Source organism: Rhinolophus sinicus, linkage group LG04, assembly GCF_036562045.2.
Source record: "Rhinolophus sinicus isolate RSC01 linkage group LG04, ASM3656204v1, whole genome shotgun sequence".
Classification (NCBI taxonomy): domain Eukaryota; kingdom Metazoa; phylum Chordata; class Mammalia; order Chiroptera; family Rhinolophidae; genus Rhinolophus; species Rhinolophus sinicus.
In genome coordinates this window covers 146,935,027-146,959,056 of record NC_133754.1, presented here as the reverse complement: position 1 = coordinate 146,959,056, position 24,030 = coordinate 146,935,027, and the positions used below count along the sequence as shown (strand labels likewise).

The window sequence follows — 24,030 nt, the reverse complement described above, 5'->3', positions numbered from 1 at the left end:
CATATGTATTAGGTTTTCAGAGTTAAGACAAATTAATCTATTGGTGCTTAAAGAAGAGATGGGATGTATTGCAAATAAGCTCAGGGGGCCTTCCAAAAGGGATCTTTTAGACACAGAATTTAACTACATTAAATAGAATGTAAGGTATGTGAGTCGTCCTTGTTCCTGGGCACCTGTCATATGAACTTGAAACACTCTGTCCCCAAGAATGAGTCTGTGACACTGCTATTGTCACAGAATCTGAGCTGCCTCACTGTTCTGCAGGGAAAGGACCCAGAAATGGGCAGACTTGATCACTTTGAGACTCACGGAACATTCCCAGACTAGAATAAAAACCTCACCAAGGCAAGAGTGCTGGAGCCAATTGGCATGCTTGCCCTATGACTCCATGACAAAGTCATTACACAGTTGGTTATTTAGGGATGCAAAAACCAAAAAAGTCTCTTTCCTTAATATAGGAAAAAACATGTTTTAAAGTCCTAATCTTTGAAGTTCTCAAGATGGAATTAGGATGATTATATTCTGGGTTGTTGTGCTAGGGACACAATAGGGAAAGGGTAAATTGTCACTGAGATGAGGGCCTGTCGCCAGTGGAGACATATGGAGATAGAGGCTTACTTGGCTTCCAGGGCCAGTGCAATGATGCCCGCAGCCATGGGGGCCGAGGCTGACGTCCCAGTGTGGTTGTCCGTGCAACGCTGCCTCAGATCCGTAGTGATCTAGAAGACAGAAGTAAAAAATTTTAGGGCTCTGAGATCAATGTGAACCACACGCAAGTTGAAAGAAATTTCCCCATGACAGTGGAATGGAGGCGTGTTGAAATAGTTGTATTAAATTCCTGCTTCCTGCGCTCCTGTGACCATATCACTTCCAGAGAATCGCCCGTGTAAATCAACTTTGAAAGGGATGGGTTTGGAAATTGGACTCCACTTCTGTTAAAAGCAGGGTCAGGATTAGGGTGAGTCTTTGGCCCAAAACATAAGGGTTGTGCAAGTGCCTCCTTAAATTTTACTCCCTAGACATCTCACTTGCCTCACCCTAGTCCCAGCTCTATTTAAAGCTAACGTTCTTTCATTACCCCAACATTTTTATAATAAGCAGACATGTTGAACGAGCAACCAAACACTGAATTAGGCACTGGCATAAGGAATAAAAGCACACAATCTGGTCCTTGCCCTCCCAGAACTGCTACGTTGGAAGAGCCGCAGGTTTTAAGCAAAAGGTAAGCTGTGCCATAGAAGGAACATTTGCTTATAGATGTGTTTTTAGAATTCAAAGAACTGTTACATGGATGAACTAAGGATTCCTCAAAGATTTAACATGGATGCTAAAAAGAAGCTTCAATCCAGTGTGCTTGATATGAAATTACAGCACTAAGTGCCTGCTTATATATTACAGAAGGAAATTAGCCATTTCTCCATTTTTTAAATCAAAATGCGAGAATTAGATCATTCTGTTCCCTCCTTTATCAAATCCAGGTCACTTCTGCTGTGGCTGAATAACATTCCCATCAGCAAGGGCAGTGTTCCTTGACCTTTGTTTCATGACCATTTCACTAAGGAAAAAAATATTAAATTCAGATTTTCCTTACTAAGAAAAATCAACCCTATGGGATCAGATTCTGCAAACCATTATAATAGCTAAGATTTTAAAAACCCTTTCTCCCTGACGGGCATCCATTTTTCTCCCTTGGAGCTGTAGCACTCCTGTGGGGAAAGCACAAGGCATGTGAGACGAGCTGGTGGTCTTATTGCCGTTATTGGATGACACTGGTAAAGCTTTCTTCAGCATCAAGACAAACATATTCCCCATATTTTATAGGTGAGAAAACTGAGGTAAAAGGTCATCAGAAAGGTGTAGGAGAACAGAGGCAGCTGAAAACACAGTCCTGTTGTTCCATGGCATAGCCTTTAAGAGGAGTGTGGACATTAGGTGACTTGGAAAGAAAACTGATCTTTACAGGAAGAAAGTAATGCATAACTCCTTAGAAATAAGTCCTCCCCCCAAAATTTCACATGGGGATGTCTGAATAGACTTCTTAATTATTTGTTTTGGATCTAGATTGACATCCTGACTGATTTAGCTTCACATGAGGCCATCAGTTCTGTCTTTCCTTTGTTCCTTTGACACATCTAATTACCAGATTATCTATACCACATAGGTACCAACACAAGAAATGGAAGCGTGAACAAAAATACATAGAACCACCTAGGTATGGTGGTGGGAGAGAGAAGATAAGCCAAGCACTCTTTTCATGAAGAATTGAACAGTGCGCAGGAGTCCTGACGGCATGTTCAACAAGCAGGGAAGGTTGTTTCTTGGTTAGCAGACATGGCTAGCCATCTTCTGAACTTCCACATTGATGCTAGCAAGATGTCAGGGTAGACAGAGCTCGTTCCACTTCTGAATTCAAAAACTGTCTGTATTTTCCAATTGTTGACTTTATGAATGTAATGTAGGTATTTCTCTTTTTTTTAAATTGTGGTAAAAATCACATTATACAAGTTTACTCTTGACAACTTTTAAGTGTACAGTAGAGTGCTGTTAACTATATGCATAGTGCTGCACAACAGATCTCTAGAACTTTTTTATGTTGCACGATTGAAACTCTACCCATTGAACAACTCATTCTCCCCTCCTCCCCAGACCTTGGCAACCACCATTCTGCTTTCTGCTTCTATGAGTATGACTACTCTAGGTACCTCCTGTAAGTGGAATTACAAAGCATTTATTTTTTTTGTGACTGGCTTATTTTAGTTAAAGTCCTCAAGGGTCATCAGTGTTGCAGCATATGGCAGGATTTCCTTCTTTTTAGGCTGCATAATATTCTACCGTATATATGTGCCACATTTTCTTTATTAATTCATCCATCAATAGACATTTGGATTGCTTCTACCTCTTGGCTATTGTGAATAATGCTGCAATGAATATGGCTGTGCAAGTATCTCTTTGAGATCCTGGTTTCAATTCTTTTGAATATATACCGAGGAGCTAGACTGCTGGATCATTAAAAAGGTATCTGTACTGCATTTGAAATTACAGGTAAATTTGTAGCCTCATTTTCCAAAGGACTGGTCCCCAAATCAATGAATAAACAGCCCAGAAGTAGCCTGTTTCCATGTTTTCAGATACGCTGTTTTTGAGAGATGGCCTTGCTGCATTCTTCCCATTTTACCTCATTCTCGTAGTCACATTCCTTTGCCAAGTTTTATTTTTTTCAATGACTTGTGCCTGGATTCAAGATTTGTCATGATGTTTTCCTACTTGGCTCACTTTGCTTATTCTTCAGCTGCACCAGACACTTTCAATGCACAGAAACAAATCCAGAATAAACACTCCAAGTGTGTGTAGCATTTTTGAGTCTGATAAATAATCACCTCCAGTCAACCTCAAACATGAACAATAAAAATTTTAGGATATTAAGTTTGCAATAGGAATATGCCCCATTCATATGTAGACACCACGTATATACACATATACAGAGGGTACCAAAAAATGCATACACACTTTAAGAAAGGAAAACTGTATTAAAATTGTAATACTCAATATATACTGATATCAAAAGATGAATACAAGTCACGTCTGACTTCCGCAATTACAAGAGGTGCTCAGAGTGGTTACCATCAGCATCCAGACATTTCTGATTATGGCAAACTACTGCTTTAGCAACGCTGACCAAAGTGTCCACTTGTATATATATTTTTGGTACCCCCTGTATATTATATTATACATATAATAATATGCTTAAATAAAAAGCTACTCAGTACTTTTACATATAAACACAAAGTCAGTGGTAAATGCTATTAACACAGGCAAACCTGTGGAATTCCAAATCAGCATTGTGCTTTTATTATTATTTTCAACCACTTTAACTCAATGAAACTTGAGTAGTGAACGGGTGGAAAGGGAGTGGAGCAGGAAGGTGATGGAGAGTGGGAAGGCTGACAAGGAATGGAGAGAAAAGAAACAAAAACATCCTCACTCCCTTCTCATCCTGCTTTAAGTGGAAATTCCAGCTGGGTTCTTTCAAGAGGAAATTACTGTCAGTGGTAAAGATATTTAGGTGTAAATTACCAGAAAGATCTAAGGAAGGGTTTTCATCATTAAGAGAAGCCACAGTATCAGAGAATTTTTATGTCTATCTTTAGAAAGAAAAGGCGAAGACCACCAAGGAGCATGCAATCTTGCAGAAAAATGATGTTCCGAAAACTGGAACCACATGGGGTAACCCCATTAATCACAACGCTTGCATACAAGATTTGACAGTGCAATTTAAAGGAAAAGTTGCACTCGGTCCACATCATGGGGCAGGGAGTCCAGAGAGTCTATACGTGAAAATGGAACAATGAAGCACTTTAAGTTTAGAGTCCATTTTAAAGAATGTCTCGGAATTTGGTTTCAAGTCTGGTGGCGCATTCTGCACGCTCCAAATTCCCTCAATTCACTCCCCAAATCAGAAACAGAATTTTTCTCCACAGAACTTCTCAGATTGCTCAAGAAAATATCACTTCTGTCCATCAGAATGAAGGAAACAGGAGATGACACCAAGCCCCAAGCCAGATCAAAGCTGTCCTGATCAGCAAATGAGATTTTTAGCCTGTTCGAGGATGCGTAGCAGATGGTTGTTTGGACTCCACAAAGTTAAGGATGTCATCTTTATTTGGTGAGAAGGAGTGGGTATTGTTTAGGTCCAGTCAGGCTTTCCCTGAGAAGAACCACTTTTTCCCATCCTAAGACCTTATTTCCCAATATTTCACATTTCATTACTCGAGCTGATTGAATTTTTTACTCTAGCTTGTTGATGTAATTCTTTAGGGAATCTCCGTTCAAATTGACTTTGGCTATAAGAGACCCTACAGTTAAAAGTTTCATAGCAACCTTACAGTTAAGAGTTACTATCTCCCTGATAGCTTGTTATTTGTTTTATTTTGAAGATGCCATATTGTCTTATATCTGTTAAAAGAGCAGATGAACAGAGAGTTTTGAAACATAAAATGATTCTAGTGTCTATAGGTTGAATTTGTTTCTGATATTGACTTTGATTTGGGTTCGAAATGTGCCAAAAAAGCTGTTTCAGATACAGGTATGAGAGAAAAACAAAATCTTAAATGTATCAATAAATAAAATAGAAGAGGCTGATTTATTAAGCACAGAAAAATAAAAAGAATCTGAGAACCGATTAATGCTTTCCATGTTAACTGAAGTTACAAAGACTGGTGTAAAATTCAATCATGACCGACAGGTCCACACAAAATTCCACTCCCATGTTGCTATGAGAATCTATAAATGTGAAGTGCAAAAGTAAGGTCTTGCCTACAAATATGAGATTGCTATCACCGAAGAAGGATCCTATCTTATATCAGTCTTGCATCTCTGTAATGTCCGCTCAGTGCTAGGATTGGAACAGAGGTACAGTATTTGCTAAGTTGATCTGCGAAAATCAAGCTCATTTATACTCATTTCATTCTATACTTTAACTCTCCCACTTATTAGGAAAAATTTCACGGTCACTTTATCGAGTCTTCAAATAAAACTCACATAAATTCATATGCAACCTACAAGAATTATGTGTGTGTGTGTGTGTATCATATATATATATATATACACACATATATATACACTATATATATATATACACACTATATATATACATATATATACACTATATACATACATACATATGTATATATACACACTATATATATACACGATATGTATATATATATATACAGTATATATATATATGTATATATATGTACTATATATATACATTTAGCCCCTGGATTGTATGTGTGTGTGTGTGTGTGTGTGTGTGTGTGTGTGTGTGTGTATATATATATATATATATATATATATATATATATATAAAATACTGTATATATAATATATACAATCCAGGGGCTAAAGTACAGCTATTACTCTCACAGTAACTATTGCTATCACCAGCTACACTACTTCTAAAGCTACCACCAGGAGCAACTTGCAATGAATAAGACAATGTGCAATAGGTGTTCATGTGTGTGCACTCATGAGTATATATAAAATTACATTTATTCTCACAAGAACTCTGCAAGGAAGACATACTATTTATTAACCGGCTCAGAGAGACTAACTTGCCCAAGAACTCACAGCTACTGAAGAGCTGGTACGTGGTAAAGTATCTTGAAAAGGCAGTAAAAGAAAAAGCTGAGTAAAGAATGAAGTCACGTGCTCAAGCATGGGTGGCAGTTCCAAACCATCACCAGCAAAATGGCAGAGCAGACCTTGAGATCCAGCCCAAATCAACAAGTAGGCATAGTGATTCTCCTTTTGGGCACAATCAATATTGGAACTTTTCAGTAACAAACTTTCCTTTCCTTTTTTTTTTTTTTTAAGAACACCCTCAAGAAAATATGTACCAAATTTCCAAATAAACTAAACACATCTGGATTTGCTAGTCTTTTACTCATGAAAAATAATGACATTTCCCAAATCAAAAGGGGAAACAGAGACATGATAGAGCAGTGACTGCATCTGAATAATGAATTGGGTAGTGCAGGGGGGAAGAGGGTGGGGGGAGCAGGATGTTTCTGCCAAAGGAAATGTGTAGCTGATTAGGAACATTAAAAGCAATAAGATAATTCCTCTACATGGAATTGGTCATTCAGGCCAACCTGAGATACCCCAGGCAGCAAGTCTGTTTTGAACACAAATGAATAAAATCACATCAGGAGAGGACTCAGCAGAGCATATATTCACTAAACCTTGGCTCACAAAATCCTACCCAGGAGGAATACTATGGCCCCCGTATTTCAATCACTGAGACAAATTACTAGAGGGAAAAATAAAAAAGGCAAAGCCTCAACTCGTCCCCAAAGAAAGAGATAATTTAATGATGGGAGTGACTGGGGAGAGAGGGGAGCTTTATCTCCAAAAGAGAACTTGGCAGAAATTTCGGGAGGTAGTGAAGGGTTATAGACGGGATATTTAATGGTCTTTGGCACCAAGAATGGCTATGTGTACAGCTTTATCATGTAGCAAGATAGAAAATTGCCTCCAGGAAATTTTCTATGCTAAATATATTGTCAAATGCTCTTTGCCTCTCACTAACCTATCAGTAAAAACAGTTTCTCTTAAAGAAACAGAGCACCTCTATGTCTTCCTGTGGCTATGTAAAAAAACAAACAACAAAAAAAAACAAAACAAAGAAAAACAAAAAAGCAAAACAAAACAAACTGAAGCTTCCATCCTTCTCAATGTCTGGTTAGTCATTTATGCCTGGATATTTATTAAGCTCAGGTTCTGGGAAGGAACATAACAAATTTTCAACCTTAAGTACTTTCCATTCTAGTCTTATTGACTGTGAAAAACAGTCAATAAGAAAATGTATAATTGCATGTTGAGTAGCTCTAAGGATGCTAGAAAGAAAATTGAACTGGGTAAGAGTAGAGCATGGTGGAGGGAAGTGCCACTACTTAGGGAAGGTGAGGAAGAATATCCTTTCTGAGGTGGAATTTGAGAAGAGACATAAATGAAGTGGTTTCTGGTCTAACAGACGTCACTTCTCCCAGGAGAGAGTCCTGGTTTGAATGTCGCAAAAGGTATAAGCTTGGAGAGTTTAGTACTGACACTGTACCTCAGAAACTAGCAACTCAGATCTACAGAGTTTTAGGTTTTTGTAAGAAGACCGATTATTTTCTGAGGGGGTTACGAAAAGGTTTAATGGCATGAAATTCAAAAGAAGTGAGCCAAGTTGTGAAAATCAATGGACAATTATATATTTCAAATAGTTAAAAAAAAGAAAATCACTGTGAGAAAAACTCAGAAGGCAAAACAAAAACAAAAGCCACTATTCTTTCATATAGCAGCATACTGGATGTCCCTAAAACGTACCCAGGGCATGACAGCACATTGGTTACAAGATGGGCTTGGGCAGGGGGAATCTGTCTGACTTTGGTTGGAATCTGGGCTTCACCATTTGCTAGCTGTGTCTCTCTTAACCTTTCAAGCTTTAGTTTTCTCATCTCTAAAGTGTGGAAAATACCCAATCTTCCTACACTGGGCTTTGAGGATACAATGAGATGACATATTTGATGTACATAGTGCAATGTTAGGCACACATTAAAAGAGTAAAACTGTTATACTTAGCACCTGTTAATAGAACTATAAACATATTACATGTCTGATGGGGAATAAGATGTATACGATATTGTTACTAAAAACGTACTATTTCATAATATGGCTTTAAAATTACCAGTCATTTTCAACTGGTTTCTATTTAGCTTATAGAGGAGCATCTTGTTGTAGTAATCTTGATATTTTGGATGTTTCATTTGCTGTAATAAGATGTAAGTCCATCCCTGATCCAAATCTATTAAAGCATGAATGGAATACCAAGGTCCACAACTGAGCTAATAGTAGTGGCAGGGAACCAAGAGATGGAGACTTAGCTATGTTTTGAAACCGAGGGCAAAGTTTTCCTGCTTGCATACCATGAAAAGGCATTTTCTTGAGCACAAGTAAAATTTATTTAACAAAAGTGCTTTCCCAGAAGCAGAGAGGAGACGTTTCCTCTCTCCTGGATCCCCAGCAGCTGCCTTGGTTCAAATCACAAAGGTGCTCTGTGAATGAGGAGGAATGACAACTGTGCTCTTCTGGAGAAGCTGCAAATGACAAAAGAAAATGAATGGCTCAGGGAAGAGAGCCCCGAGTACAAAGGGAGACACTGCCATTCCTATAACACTCAATCATGGATGCCACTAACAGGATGCGGGCATCTCCAAGGAACCATAGGCGTCTGGTTCAAAGCCTGATGAAGAAAAGGTCCCAGGTGCAGCCCAGGACTATTTATCATTCTGACATCTAGAAGGAAAAGGGGTCACCTGCATCATAAAGGGCTGATGTTGCCAACTCTATTCATGTTCAAACTGTTGTTAACATGTTCACAATCAAAGTGCCTTTCTTTATGAGCCGGGTGAAACAGACTGTAGTATTTTAATGGCTTGGAAAAATGGAGGTGCAACAAGCACCTCTGTTAACAACAGCTGGAAAAACAACCAGCCTAGCCTCCTAGGATCCAGCAAGCTACACTCATTTAGGGAACAATACCAACCACAACTACTGCTCAGCTCATTGTGCTTTGTAAATACCTTACACTCAGGAAAATCTGTAAGATTAGTGCTGGTTTTACCTCTAGTTTACAGATGAAGAAACCAAGACTCTGTGAAAGTCACTTAGCCACTGAGCAATCTGTCTGAAGCTGGAGACTATACCTTGAAACAGCTACCAAATTTCCTCTCTAATTGAGGATAATTTGGAGATTCAGGAAAAATAAAAGAATCTAAAAACGAGACAGAGAAAATGACTAATAAGTTGCTGCCACGAAAATGGGAGAGATTAAATAAGAGGTAGAAATGAGTAAAAGTTAAATATATAGTGAAGCAGCAAAGGTTTTGATTTTGGAAGGAGCAACTAGGGAATATCCTTGAATCAAGGATATTTAGTCATGTTATCTACCTTCTCTCTCAAGCCCTATCCTGGACCACCGAATGGATCCATTTGTCCGTCCATGGGAGAATCATAAATGACCACCCTGTTATGGAGGTCATAACAGCTACCACGTAATCACAGCAGACAGTCATGAAGGGACCAGGAAGGTCAAATCTAGGTAGTAAATCTCACAGCAGTGATTTTGAGATCCCTCTGTCCACACTGAGTTCTACCATCTGGGACCCAGGCAACCCTTCCTTCTGATATTTTGCCCATTGGATTATAAGTTTCTCTTAAAGAAGACAATTATGGAACTTAACAGTGTCTTCCCCCCAGCAATCACCCTACAAGGATAAATTGGACTAGATGGGCATGTTTACTTTGAAGCCATGGTGAGTTTGCTTAAAATACCATCAGACTTGAGAGGTACAAGAAGAGAACTCAGAACTCTTATTCCAGAGAGTTTTCATCAGGATTTTCATGACGCAGAACTGACTGATGCCACTCAGTACTAATGGACATGGAGCATGAGTTCTGAGAAACAAGGTCTTCATATTTGAGAGCCAAAGGAACATTCCTAGATTATAACATTTCCATACTGAAGGTAAAATATCACAAAGGATCACTTTCCCATTAAGAAAGCCATGAAATTTCAAATCTCTACATTTTATCCTTTTATATTTTACTTTGTATTGCAGAGTTATGTTTACTGATGATTGATGGAGGTACTTAAAGATGGACTCATGTGTATATCGTTTAACCCAGTTATTGTGGATAAACAAGGGAAAGATGGGGTCAGATGGGATCTGTATATGGGTAGTTTTTATTTAAATCAGTCTGCAAAATGTCATGAAAGAAGGTCATAAAAAGTAGCTGAGAAATCAAACATAAAAATCATATAATAACCAGGAATCAATCCAAGTGGATATGGATAAAGAACTACACGAAGGAGGTAGTGTCCTATCACCTGTATTTCCACTGCCGTGGAAAAGACAGATGTAGTGTTAAAAGAGTGATCTCAAAGCAAGGTCTTGGCTAAATGCTAAAAAGTGTCCAGGATAGCAGCTTTATCCCACTTCAGTAAAACAAATCCCTAGACAGTTTACAAAGCCATCACCAGGAAAAGAGAAAAGTGCAAAGGTGTTAGAAATTTAGAATCAGCAGCACAAAGTCAGAACACTCTTGAGCACAAATGGGTCAGGTAGTATGCAAAGCACTTTTCTTTACTTCTTCAATAATCTTTGTAACACCATAACAAACTGTGTACTATTAACTGTCACCCTTGTACAAACAAGGGCATTAAGACAGAAAAATCAAGCAGTGCATCTGAAGTTATCAAGTTAGTAAATAGTTCAACACCAAATGAAACGCATGCAGGCTAGTCCTGCAACCTGAACTCTTAATTATTTTGCTGTCTGCATAGAGAGCGGGGCATGCTAAGTAAGCACGCGATCACACAGGGCTTCTGTACTTCTCATTCAGGCAGACTCAATGCTGCAATATTAGCAAAGCACCTTTTGTACAGGTTTCGTTCATGTTAAATCAGTAGAGTCCAAATGGAATTCTGGTTTTCCTACAGTTTTATTTTTCACGTGGAATTAGCCGTCCTTGGAAACCAAAGCCCTGCCACTAAGGCTCAGAGTCAGTGTGGGGACATAAGGACAGTGCACTGGGCTGAGAGGTCTAGAGTCTAGTCTCTTCTCTGTCACTAACTCACCAGGTGAACATGGACCATTCAATTGTCCTCAATACAACTAAAGCTTAATCAGGTCCAAGGCCCCTTAAATGCTGGAAATGTAATGACTGGGCTGGCTTTTTCAATGAAATGGTACCATTTTATAAATACTTCTATTGAGTAATTAGCTAATGGAACTTTCCAAATACTACTTGTGCATATAAATTTTTGGTTTTCCCTTTGTATGTTAAGGTGAAAGATAAATAAATAATTCATGACAGACATGCAAATGGCACATACTATTTTCTTATCGTAGGACTCTCCACTGCTGTAGGTTGTGGCCAGTGTGGAAGAACACTCTTCCAGGTACCAAGGCTTCTTTCCACTCTCGGCTGTGCTGCTGATGGAGATGGTGTAGATGCTGTTGGTATAGCCGTCACAGGAGCAGTGGTCTTTGCTCCTTCCGCCATTTCCTGATGCCCAGACAAAAACAGAGCCGAGACCTCGTCTCCCCTGTGCACAAACAGAAAAAGTTACAAAGTTAAATGAGGGAAGACAAGGATCACAGGCTCTAGATGAAGAGAAGATTAAAATCAACAGGGCAGAATCAAACATTTACTGGAGAGGTGTAATGTTATTTTAATAACACGCCAAATTTAAGCTGTTTTTTTGAGGTAAAAGGAGTTGCATTTGGAAAGTAAAATAATCCAATGGACAGCACGGTGACTGTAGTTAATAATACTGTATTATATATTTGAAAGTTGCTAAGAGAGATCTTAAACGTTCTCATCACAAGAAAAAAAAATATAACTATGTGTGGTGATGGAAGTTAACTAGACTCACTGTCATGATCATTTCAAAATATATACAGATATTGAATCATTAATGGTGTACACTTGAAACTAATAAAATGTATATGTCAATCACATCCCAATAAAAAAGAAACTAAAATAATCCCTTTCAGATGACATAGTCAGAGAAGTAACAAGAGCACCAATGACAATAATAAGAGCTAACATTTATTAAGTACGTACCATGGACCAAGCGCAATTCTAAATGTTTTACTTGAATTGGAATCAATTCTTCTAATAACCCTGTGAGAATAGTACAGTTTGTTTCTCCATTGTACAGATGAACAAATGTGGTAAGTAATGTTTCTAACATCATATAGCTAGTAAATGGAAGGACAAAATTTCAACCCAGTCAGTCCTCAGAGTAGTATTTTTATTAATCATAAATCACTATAGTCATGTAATCTTGCTCTAAATATTTACATCCACCATGAAGGGGATGCTATTGTGCACCCTCATTTAACATAATGAGGAACATGAGGTGTAGAGAGGTTATATATTTATCCTGAGATAACATTGTCAGTGAGTGGCAGAATTGAGTATAATATCCTTCTTTCTAGAGCTGTGCCTCCCCAAGCATGACGTGGACACTAATTGGTAAGGGATCAATGGCTGGTACCAGAAATAAAATGATTTTATGATCAAAAGTTTGGGAACATTTGGGAAACAGTTTGGGAAACAGGTTCCCTTATTGCAGAATTTAAGAGTTTGTGACGTGACAACATGGTTGGACCCAGAGGGCATTATGCTAAGTGAAATAAGTCAGATAGAGAAGAACAAATACCATATGATTTCACTTGTATGTGGAATCTAAAGAAGAAAACAAATGAACAAACAAAACAGAAACACGCATAGATACAGAGAACAAACTGATGGTTGCTAGATAGGAGAGGGATTGGGGGACTAGGTGAAAAAGGTGACGGGATTAAGAAATACAAATTGGTAGTTACAAAATATTCATGGGGGTATAAAGTATAGCATAGGGAATATAGTCAATAATATTGTAATAATTATGTATGGTGCGAGGTGGGTACTAGACTTATCGAGGAGAATCACTTTGTAAATTATATAAATGTCTAACCAGTATGCTGTACCCGTGAAACTTATATAAAATAATATTGCATGTCAACTATAATTAAAAAGTAAAAGTTTAGATATTAATTGCTAAAAAGGTCCAAGGGGTGGGTGGGGTACAATCCGAAATAATTTCTAAACATATTTGACCGTAGATATTTTCTTCAAAGAGATCTATAAAGTTTTTCTTACACAGCTAGGGGATGGAATCACATGCTTTGTGCCAAATCTTGTCATAAACTAAAATAGTCAAGAAGAAGCAAAGCATAACATAGGTATATTGAAGCATAGTGGCTCTTTGGTACTATAAGATGAGGTCTTTGGGAGGAAAAAGAGAAATAAGCCAAAGGGAAGCATATTTCTAAGAAGAGCTGAGTCCTTGAGAAATTTTTACCATTTTAAAACTAGAGGGCACACTGGAGGACATATAGGCCAAATCTATCATTTTGTAATCAGGAAGTGAGAACCAAAGTCACAGAGCTAGTGATGGCTGAGACTCTTTCTTCCTTCCAGGCTCTAACTTTCCAGTCTTAGGTATAGATTATAGTATTTGGGATGTTGTCCTGGAACTTCTGGAAAAAGCCAAGAAAAGAGCGATGACAAAGAATTTGGAGTATTTGTGATAAGCTGTCTCTGACTCTGAATCCTCACAGAACAGAATATTTATAACATGATTTGACCGACTTGAGCATAGCTTTCCTTTTGTCATGCAACATGGAAAAATCCAATATGATTATAGACAAAAGGGAACAATTCATGAAGAGAGAGAAGAAACTTCTGGATTCTATTGCCCAAGACAGATGGGCCTGATTTACCTTCCCTCAGTTTTCCATCAAAATATTCATGAAACAGAGAAAAAGATGCAAAGACCACTAAGCCATCATAAACTAAGCATTAAATATTTTGTCAATTCTAGAAGGAATTGCTCCATAACATGGTGTGGGTGCCGGATTGAGAAACTCTAGTGGCTGACATATCTAGACCTCAGAAATAGAACATTACAGCAAGAGAAGGAAGAAGGTTCCAGTTCATCACCAAATGTACCCTATTTATCACACACTGAGGGGCTGTATTGTAGGCAAAAAGACGTTACATGGGAGCCTTATCTAACAGGTCAACAGAACAAAAGAGAAAATGAAAAACCCCACCTGGTTTAAACAGCACCATAATAAATAATAGGTTAAGAACTACAAAGCAATGAGAAAGCACACATGGCAAATCACATTTACATATCTATGTAAAATTATGACTGTGCCTGTGTATACAATTCAATGAAAAGCTCTTTAAAAATGATTTCAATTTTTAAGAATATTTAATAAGGAAATAGTCAAGAAAGAAAGAAAGAAAGAAAGAAGGAAGGAAGGAAGGAAGGAAGGAAGGAAGGAAGGAAGGAAGGAAGGAAGGAAAGAAAGAAAGAAAGAAAGAAAGAAAGAAAGAAAGAAAGAAAGAAAGAAAGAAAGAAAAAGAAAAAGAAAATAGTCCACAAGATACTTTTAGGTTCACAGTGTAGTGACAAATGTAGGATACAAAATAGTATGGTGTCAGTATAGGAAAAAAAAAAAGTTTGTATGTAAAAAAGTTAATGTGTGTAAGTTATATGATAAAGCTACCATAAAGTGATAATGTAACAGAACTTATTCTGTTTGGTCAGATTAGGAAAGACTTGTTTTCTTTTCCATACCATCCTTCCGTGACCATACATGACTTTTATAAACAAACACATTTATTTTATTAAGAGGAAAAACACAGAACTGACTCTTCAGAAATAAGTTTACTTTCTGATCTCGAGGGGTGTTACACATAGAAGGATCATAGTATATTAAAAACAACAGAGGCTAACATTTATAGAAACTTACAGCACCAAGCACTGTCCAAACATTATTTGGCACAATTCGAGTCTATAGCATCATCATTTTACACATGAGCAAACTGGGGCTCAGAAATGCTCAGTAATACCACAGCCAGGGCTTGAAATCCAATTGGAACCAAAGCCTGAACCCTTAACCCTTACTGCAGTCTTCTTTTGGGCAAAAGAAGGCTGGCTTATGTTTGTTATACTGTTTTTAGCGAAAATGCCTATGTCTTCACTGAAGCTTGGCATTAGGATCTAAGAGCAGACCAGCCTCCAAGTTCTCTCCAGACTTGGTGGCTTGGTGGCAGAATTAGGTTGTGACCCCAAAAGTCCCCTACAAATCCCACCTGACAAGGACTCCTTCAGAAGTCTGACCACAAGTCATTCTATTCTGGCAGTATCCACAGATGACACCACTCTGGAGGAACAATGAAGTTGCTAAGGGGCCTTTTAGAGATCCACTGGGCTGTGGTAACAGTGGTGGTAGGATAGTGGGTTGTTGATACCCTGGAGACATCCTTCCCAGACAGAGGTGATGTCCTTGTATGAAAGAGATAATCTGAGGTGATTATTTCACAACTGATCATAATGAAGGGAAACCCTAAAGGATGCTGTGGTGTCAATAACCCCCCACCATGCCTCCTAGGAGTTGGGGCGAAGAGAGTCACTGGAGCTGGGGGGGCAGAGGGGTTAATGGAGTTGAGAATTGGTCAGGGGACACACCAACCCATATCGACCCTGCAGGGAGGGGGCCAGGGGAATACAGACTGAGACCCAGCCTCCTCTTCCCTCCTCCCATTTTTTGCCAGTGTATCCCACTGGCCAAACCCTATCAGAAGCCAGAGGACCTGAGAGCTCATAGGTAGAGGACATAAAGATCAGTATCCCTCAGCATGGAGTACATGGAGAGAAGGGGAGAAGGAATCTGGAGGCTGGAATGGGAGACACCTAGCATCATCCTTAAGGTATATAATGGACTGTGCCCCCCCCCGCCAAATACATGTGTTGAAACTCTAACCCCCAATGTAACCGTATTTGAAGATGGGGCCTTTAAGGAGTTAAAGCTAAAGGAGATCGTAGGACTGGGGGCCTAATCTATTAGGACTGATGTCCCTTACGAGAAGAGGAAGAGACACCAAGAGTGGACCCACAGAGGAAAGGCCATGTGAAGACACAGTGAGAAGCTGGCCATGTGTAAGTTGACAAGTATCCCCAGAACCCAAGCACCTTGATCGTATACTTTTAAACTTTTAGCCTCTAGAACTAGGAGAAAGTACATTCCTGCTGTTTAAGTCACCTTGTCTGTGGTAATCTGTTACAGTAGTCGGAGCTGACTAACAAAAGGTGAGAAGAGGAGATAAAGGATGACCTGCCCCCCAGGGAGGCTACAGAATATACAGATGCTGCCGGCATTCTATCCATCAGGCAATCTGACCTTTATGCATGTATGTATGGTTTATGATTAAAGACCCAGAAATAAACAGACTGAATTTGTCGGCTGAAAATGCATAAAGACAGCTGCTAACGATACATGGGGTTAATCTGAAACAATTAACAATTCAAAGATTTATTTAGTACAGATGCACAGGGGATTTTCATTAGTGTGCAATATTCAGAAAACCAAAACATATGTGGTTAAAAAAAAATCTGGAAATTTCTCCAAAATTCAGAGTAATTTAAGAACTAAAGCATAATGTGGGATGTAGGGAGTAGGAAGGTGGGCAGAATATTGTAAGGAGAAAAGAATCTTGAGACACATATTTTCCCCAAATATAAGAAATAACATTTTCTAGTTTGGTAAAGTATTATGATTGCAATTGGTTATTTAAATATGGCTTTGAATGAGAAAAAAAAAAGTCTTCCAATTTATTTGAGTGCCAAGTTAAAAGTTAGTAAATTTAAGGCAAAATATATTGTGAAATCCACACAGGACCCATTCGACTAAACTCCAAATATTCTCTTTCATTGTGTATCTAATTGTGCATGTGTTTCTTTTTATGTATGCCCCACAAAAATCAATTTATAATACCCCATGGAGTTATTATTAAAGGCTAGAAAGGAACTGGATTTTCTTGTGGTTCACGAGGTCAAACATAGCTACTTTATGCTGGATTACCAATTAAATCATACACCCCAAGCCAGGTTTTAAGAGCAATAGAGTTTGATGGAACTAAATTTCTTTCTTTAAAATGCTGTGATAATTTTTCAGCCAGTACAGTAAGATTTTATTTGGTATGTTAATATTACTTTCTTCTCCCAAATTGCTTAGAAAGTATTTTTAAAGGGACATGAATAAGTGACTGGAGACTTCTTGCAATACAAAAAAGAAATGTGACTGGACACTGTGCTAGGTACTTTCATATATATATTCATTAATTTAGAGCAATACCAGCAAGTTATATATACATTTTTATAGATTAAAAACTGTAATATTAAGTAACATGCACACTATCATATAACAAGAATGCGGCGGAGACAGGAGATGGAGACCCCAACAAGTTTGATTAGAACCTCCATATCTGTATGTGTCGACACACAGAGATAGTAAAACAACTTTCACTTAACTGTGATATCTTCCAAGTACAGCCTGAATACCCTATTGAGCAAAGCCCCTCACCATTCTGCTCCCCACCTTTAGGTGATAGTTGTCCACTCAGTGAGAAGAGAGCACAGCCACCTATGGAAGTCTTCCATATACAGTTCACAGACAAAGGGGCTTCAGGCTGGAAGAGGTTGGAAAAAGACAAAGACACCTGCAACTACTCAGCAGCTAAGATATGAAGGGAGAACTGTTCATCTGTTTAAAGCTCAAGGACATTCTGACTAGCATTTCCAAAATAAATCCTGCTCTGTAACAGAGAAGGATTCATTGAAAGAAATAGATCTAGTCTACAAACATATAGCATTTCCAAAATAAATCCTGTTCTGTAACAGAGAAGGATTCATTGAAAGAAATAGATCTAGTCTACAAACATAATATAAAGGTAAAACAAGAGCACCACCAAACTTCGAAAGGTATTTGTAGTGCTCACACAAAATGTTTGTTCCAGAATTCTAAAATGTATATTGCTTTTTAAAGCAATACTTAATAACTCTTTCAATCATTATCATCAATAGCACAGATGATTCCCACGAAAATGAAAGCCTCTTAGGACGACCTAAAAAGTAATGAGAAAAGATATATAATCCATAACTGAAAACAAATTAGGAGAAGATGATCACACCTCCATTTTCAATCCCTTGCAGAGACACTTGTAACATGGTGGGAGAAAGTCACCCACCCTTTGGGATGCACCAAGAGTGCAGTCATAGTACAGATGCAATCAGACATCTTTGAGAAAGAGCATACTAAATCCCGAGACTTATTCCTTCAATCAGTTCATTTGGGAAAGATGGGGGGTAGGGATAGGAAAATTATATGAGACAGAATTGGACCTGGAAAATAAAATGGGCCACTCTCCACCAAAAGCCAAAGGAATTGAATAAGACAGATATGAGATGTTTTTAAAAGAGTAAAAGGAGACATGGCCTCTGAGGTTAGGAATCTGCTTTATGTCAGAACAATCCATGCCAACATGCTAAATTTGTCAGCCCATAGTACCTTCACCTGGAAAAGAAGCATGCCTGACTCTTATTTTTATGATCGACTCCACAAGTTGGAATGTCTGATGTAAAGAACATACAGGTTTCACTTGATTCCACTTCTGCCCTCAGCATATTTAATTATTGTGCTCTCAAAATTACTAAGGTAAACAAGGAAAATACTTTATGTATTTTAAAACCTGACTGTTATTCATTATGGTTTATGTGATGATGAGAGCACAGCCAACAGCTTGGTAATTCCACTTGTTTCCAAGTAAAAATTCCAGATTGAAAATGCTTAACAATGGAAAGCAACAGCTTCCCAAAGATGATTTCAACACACAGCCAAAACACAGAAGAGTGTCCTCCACCCACACCTGCTCCTGTGCAGCCTTCTATCAGCCCAGTGTCTCCCCTTCCTGCTGTTAGCAATCTTTCTATACCTGCCTTAGTGTGTCCACTACCAGAGCTGCCCATGTAGCACGGAATCAGATTTGGAGGAAGGGACTGTCTGCACATGCACAGACGGACTTCCAGAAAACACTCCATGGGAGTGTCTCCACCATTCTCATTCTATGGTACTTCCTTTCACCTGTCAAAAGATGGTTGATGAGGAAAAAGATTGAAAAGACAAATGCAGTTATCTTTTTCTAAAATACTAAAAGTGAAAAGCATAGAAGTCTTTTGTGGAGAGTAATCTATTTCTCCCCATTTTTGTCTTTCTGCCTTTTCTTATGTGACATGACTTCACTCCTTTCCTTTCCTCCCTATCTCAACCTCACCCATCTTTTCTGCCCCACATCAGGTTTTCTGTATTCTGACTTGCTGTGTACACAATAGTTTTCAAAGCCATGTATATTAAGCAATTTTTTATGTTATGTTGACTTTTTAATAATACACTGAAAACACTAGATGCAGTTATTAGCGATCATATTAACTGTACCACGCACAAAAGAAAATCCATTTTATATGCTTCCAGAGCATATCAAATGCAGTCAACTTCTGTTTTAAAGGAACAGAGAGCCTGACAATAATTATGGGATCAGCTGGTGGTGACAATAATTGTAACCAGTTCTGGTAAAATGACAAAATTTTAAATGCCACTTATAACCTCCATTTAGGGTCTTTTTTACAATATCATTCATATTCTTGTACAGGAATGAGCAGCGTGATGCACTGAACTTAAGGAACCGAAAGATAACTTTAGCTTGGTTTTCTAAAAGGGCATTTCGAGTAATATGGTCAAACATTAGCGTAAAGAATAATTAATCCATGCTGCAAATGCAGAACTCCCCCACAACCAGGTTCTTACTTTATTGCGTAAATAAAAAGAAAACAAAAACAACAAATTGAGTTGCTTATCCACTATATCTGTCAGGATATAAATTCAGTAGAGCATCAGCGAGGCAAGGCTTGGTAAAATTAATCCTGTTATCCGAGTTGTCCTTTCTTCAGAAGGGGTGACACTGAGGGCTTGCAAACACAATATAGCTCCTTGCACTTTATCACCGAATTGCACCATAGTGTGACCTCTGGCTTCTGACAGCAGTATTACAACAGTGTAGATTTCTTTTTCTTTATTTATTTTTATTTTATTATTTTATTTTTAAGGAGGGCGCAGCTCACAGTGGCCCATGTGGGGATCGAACCGGCAACCTTGGTGTTATTAGCAGCACGTTCTAACCAGCTGAGCTAATGGGCCACCCCTCTGTTTATTTTTAAAGTATAGCTGAAAGAAGAAAATCAGTCTTTCATGAAAGAAGTGTAGAATATCTAGTGAGAAATAAAAACCAGGTGTGTTTACTAATGGAAATAAATATGCTTTCAAGCAAATAACTTTCCTATTAACCTTTAGATATTCTTACATTAGGAACTTCACATAATAAACATTTGGAGCCCAATAAAGTGCTATGGGTATTATTTAAAACTGGACATATAAGAGGTTCATGCAATGAAACTTTAAAGTTTTGCGTAATGAAATTAAGTTAGCGGGGCTAGGACCAGATGGATCCTACCAGATGAATCTCATCTCAACCAGCGCTCATCCCAATGACTGGTACTGACATTGGCTGCTTCTGAAAATGCTTAACATGGTTTGGGGAAACACTGCTTGATTAACACCAATGAATTACAGGGGAATACACTGCCCCCCCCAAAAAAAAAAAAAAAACAACAACAACCTTCTCTTCCTGCCCTATCTTATTTACTAAATCAACAATGCCCAAACAACTGTCTGTTTTTATTGTTCTACCTATGGTCAATTCATATCGGTCAATTTTTTTCTCAGAACTTGTTTTCCTCACCTGACTCACTGAAGCCTCAGCAAGATGCAGCTTATTTACTGCCAGTCACTACCACAGTCCTCTAAGCTCTCAACCCTGTCTGAGCTGTTCTCCAATGGTATGGAGACTACTAACACTGGTTGGGAGGAGGAGCATGCAGATTAGGTGTCTTGATTCCTCATTCCAAGCAGCTAAAAAAGTACATGTGAATCTGATATGCTCTCTTAAGTAATCATAGTCAATAACTAACAGCACCAACACAGCTATTCTGAGTACAGTGATAATCCCATTATTCCCATTTTGGGGAGAAAAAATATATACCTGCCAAAAGTTTCTACATCGTGGGTCATCTCAGAGCAAAGGCAAAATCATCTCAGACTTTTAGGAGAGCCAGGTTTATGAAATTGAAAAGGACATTTCCAATATCAACATTAATAACTTATTTTGGAACTGCCCAGAAAGATACCATCACATTTAAATTTATATTGAAGGAGTAGAATTTGAAAAAATTCCTTTCATTGAGAATAAAAACATTTATTATCAAAAGGGGTATGAAAGGAATTTATTGTAAATGTTTGAAAGGCACTTGGAAAGAATAGAGGGATACTCCAGCAATAATGAAAAGTTTGTACTCTAAGTTAGTTCTAGGTAACAGAATGCCTCACCGTGGACTGGTTCCAACTGCAGCTCCACTCTGAAAGGGTAAGCAAGCTGCCCCTCTCTAAAGCCCACCATGGGGGTTGGCTGTCACAAGCCTCTGCTCCATGAGACAATAACCTTGACCTTTTCTGGAGTAGCTCATAATATAGAGAAAATCAGCCCTCTACATTTTCTTCCCATAAACACAATCCTGACTAAAAGCAAACCATACTTTTGAAAAAATTACAATTGACATGAGGCTTACATTGTTTACAAAACTCTGTGGTAGCTATTCTGGGGTTCTTAAGGCTGCGTCAAAGGTGGCCCTTCCTCTGAGGAGGAGATTAACAGTTGGGCTGAGCACTTTACATGTGAGATCTGTCAGTCTTCACCACAGCTCCATGAAGTATTATCATACCCTTTAGTCAGAGAGATGGAAGCTCCATAACGTAGTCACTTGTTCCAGGTCAAAACGCTAGAGAGAAACCAAACTGAGATTTCAGCCTGGCTCTCTGCAACTTTAAGGCCAGTACATTGTACATCACCACAGGCTGCACGGAGGGATGAAGAGAAGACACTACAGTGAAGTTCAGAAGTTCAGAATATGCCAAGTCAGTTGTCTGGATGATAAATTCTCCAGGAGTTCAGAGAAGAGAGAGGTCTCTGTTGCGGTGTTCACTTTCATGATAGGAATTACAGCTACCATTGACTGAAAACTGCACAGACACGTCCATATGATGTACCTGACAGGAGCGAATATCACAGAGTGTGGTGGTGAAGAGCACAGGCGTGGAAGAAGACAGAAACTCATCGGAAGCACAGTCATGCTTCCTAAAGGCCAGGTTACCTAATTTGCCAAGAGTTAGTTTCCAAACCTATAGACTGAGATAGGTCCTGTGAGGATCATCCCTGTGCTTAACTCCGAATTAAAAATCATGTTTACAATCCTGAATATTAAGTTTGATTGTTTTCATCTTAAAGATGAGGAATGTAGGCTCAGGTTAAGTGAAAAAAACATCTGCTATAAAAGTCATATATACTTCTAAATCACTTGATACTATCAATTCAGTTTAATTTATCCTTGTTTATTACACAGCGGCCTTTCTTTTCCGGTTACTGCCATGTTTTGTTGTAGAAAATTGATCTGTCTGTCTCCTCCATCAACTTTCTCAAATCTATGTTCAGAATCATAGAAACTCAGGATTGGTATGGACCTTAACTTGACCTAATCTAACTCCTGTCTGATTTTGTATCTTCCCTCTAACGGAGGCATTCAGTCTCTACTAGAAGGACTCCTGTGATAAGGATTTCACTTACTCCCCAGGTGGCCCCATTGTCATTATAAATAGAACAAAACAAACTAAAAGAAAAGAGGACTGACTGCTACTGATATCTGGCTAATTCATGAGTTAGAACAGAGGGATTTAGAATGGAATTTGCAAAAGTTAGTGTAAAGAGGACATATAAATGGCAAATAAGACATATGAAAAAATGCTCAACATCACTAATCATCAGAGAAATGCAAATCAAAACCACAATGAGATATCACCTCACCCCAGTCAGAATGGCTATCATCAACAAGACAAATAGTAACAAGTGTTGGAGAGGCTGTGGAGAAAAAGGAACCCTCATACACTGTTGGTGGGAATGCAGACTGGTGCAGCCGCTATGGAAGGAAGTGTGGAGGTTCCTCAAAAAATTACGAATAGAATTACCATATGACCCAGCAATCCCTCTCCTGGGTATCTACCTAAAAAATCTGAAAACATTTGTACATCAAGACACGTGTACTCCAATGTTCACTGCAGCTTTGTTTACGGTGGACAAGACATGGAAACAACCAAAATGTCCTTCGATAGATGAATGGATAAAGAAGTTGTGGTATATATACACAATGGAATACTATTCGGCGGTAAGAAAAGATGATATAGGAACATTTGTGACAACATGAATGGATCTTGAGAGTGTAATGCTGAGCGAAATAAGTCAGACAGAAAAAGCAGAGAACCATGTGATTTCACTGATATGTGGTATATAAACCAAAAACAACAAAAGAACAAGACAAACAAATGAGAAACAAAAACTCATAGACACAGACAATAGTTTAGTGGTTACCAGAGGGTAAGCGGGGTGGGGGGTGGGAGATGAGGGTAAGGGGGATCAAATATATATGGTGATGGAAGGAGAACTGACTCTGGGTGGTGAACACACAATGGGATTTATAGAAGATGTAATACAGAATTGTACACCTGAAATCTATGTAATTTTACTAACAATTGTCACCCCAATAAATTTAAAAATTAAAAAAAAGTAAATACTGCACAAATCATTTAAAAAAAAGTTAGTGTAAACTATTTGTAGAGTTAAGAATGAATCTCTAAACTAAAACTAAGAAAAAAGGTGACAATAAATTTTGACATTTGCACCTACACAAGGCTAGAATAGATTTGTGATCCTTCCCATAAAAATGCATCGCAATTCACAATAACACAGTAATCTAAATCTAATACTTGGATAGCAGACAGCTTTGTGAAGATTATAGAATGTGAAACTGCATATGCATTTATGACATTTCTTTGTTTCCAAAATGGATAATCTTATATTAGG

At 38.3% G+C, this 24,030-nt stretch overlaps 1 protein-coding gene across 3 annotated transcripts in view; it reads right to left on the bottom strand.

Moving 5' to 3' along the window:
* The window catches only part of PCSK5 (proprotein convertase subtilisin/kexin type 5), a 404,636-nt gene that overhangs the window by 215,270 nt on the left and 165,336 nt on the right, over positions 1 to 24,030 (bottom strand). For all 3 annotated transcript variants that reach the window (XM_074330572.1, XM_019736691.2, XM_019736690.2), the window contains exons 8-9: positions 11,444 to 11,656; positions 619 to 719 (exon numbers count right to left, since the gene is read on the bottom strand). In XM_074330572.1, the coding sequence (XP_074186673.1) occupies positions 619 to 719; positions 11,444 to 11,656 (314 nt within the window). The remainder of the gene's footprint in view (positions 1 to 618; positions 720 to 11,443; positions 11,657 to 24,030) is intronic.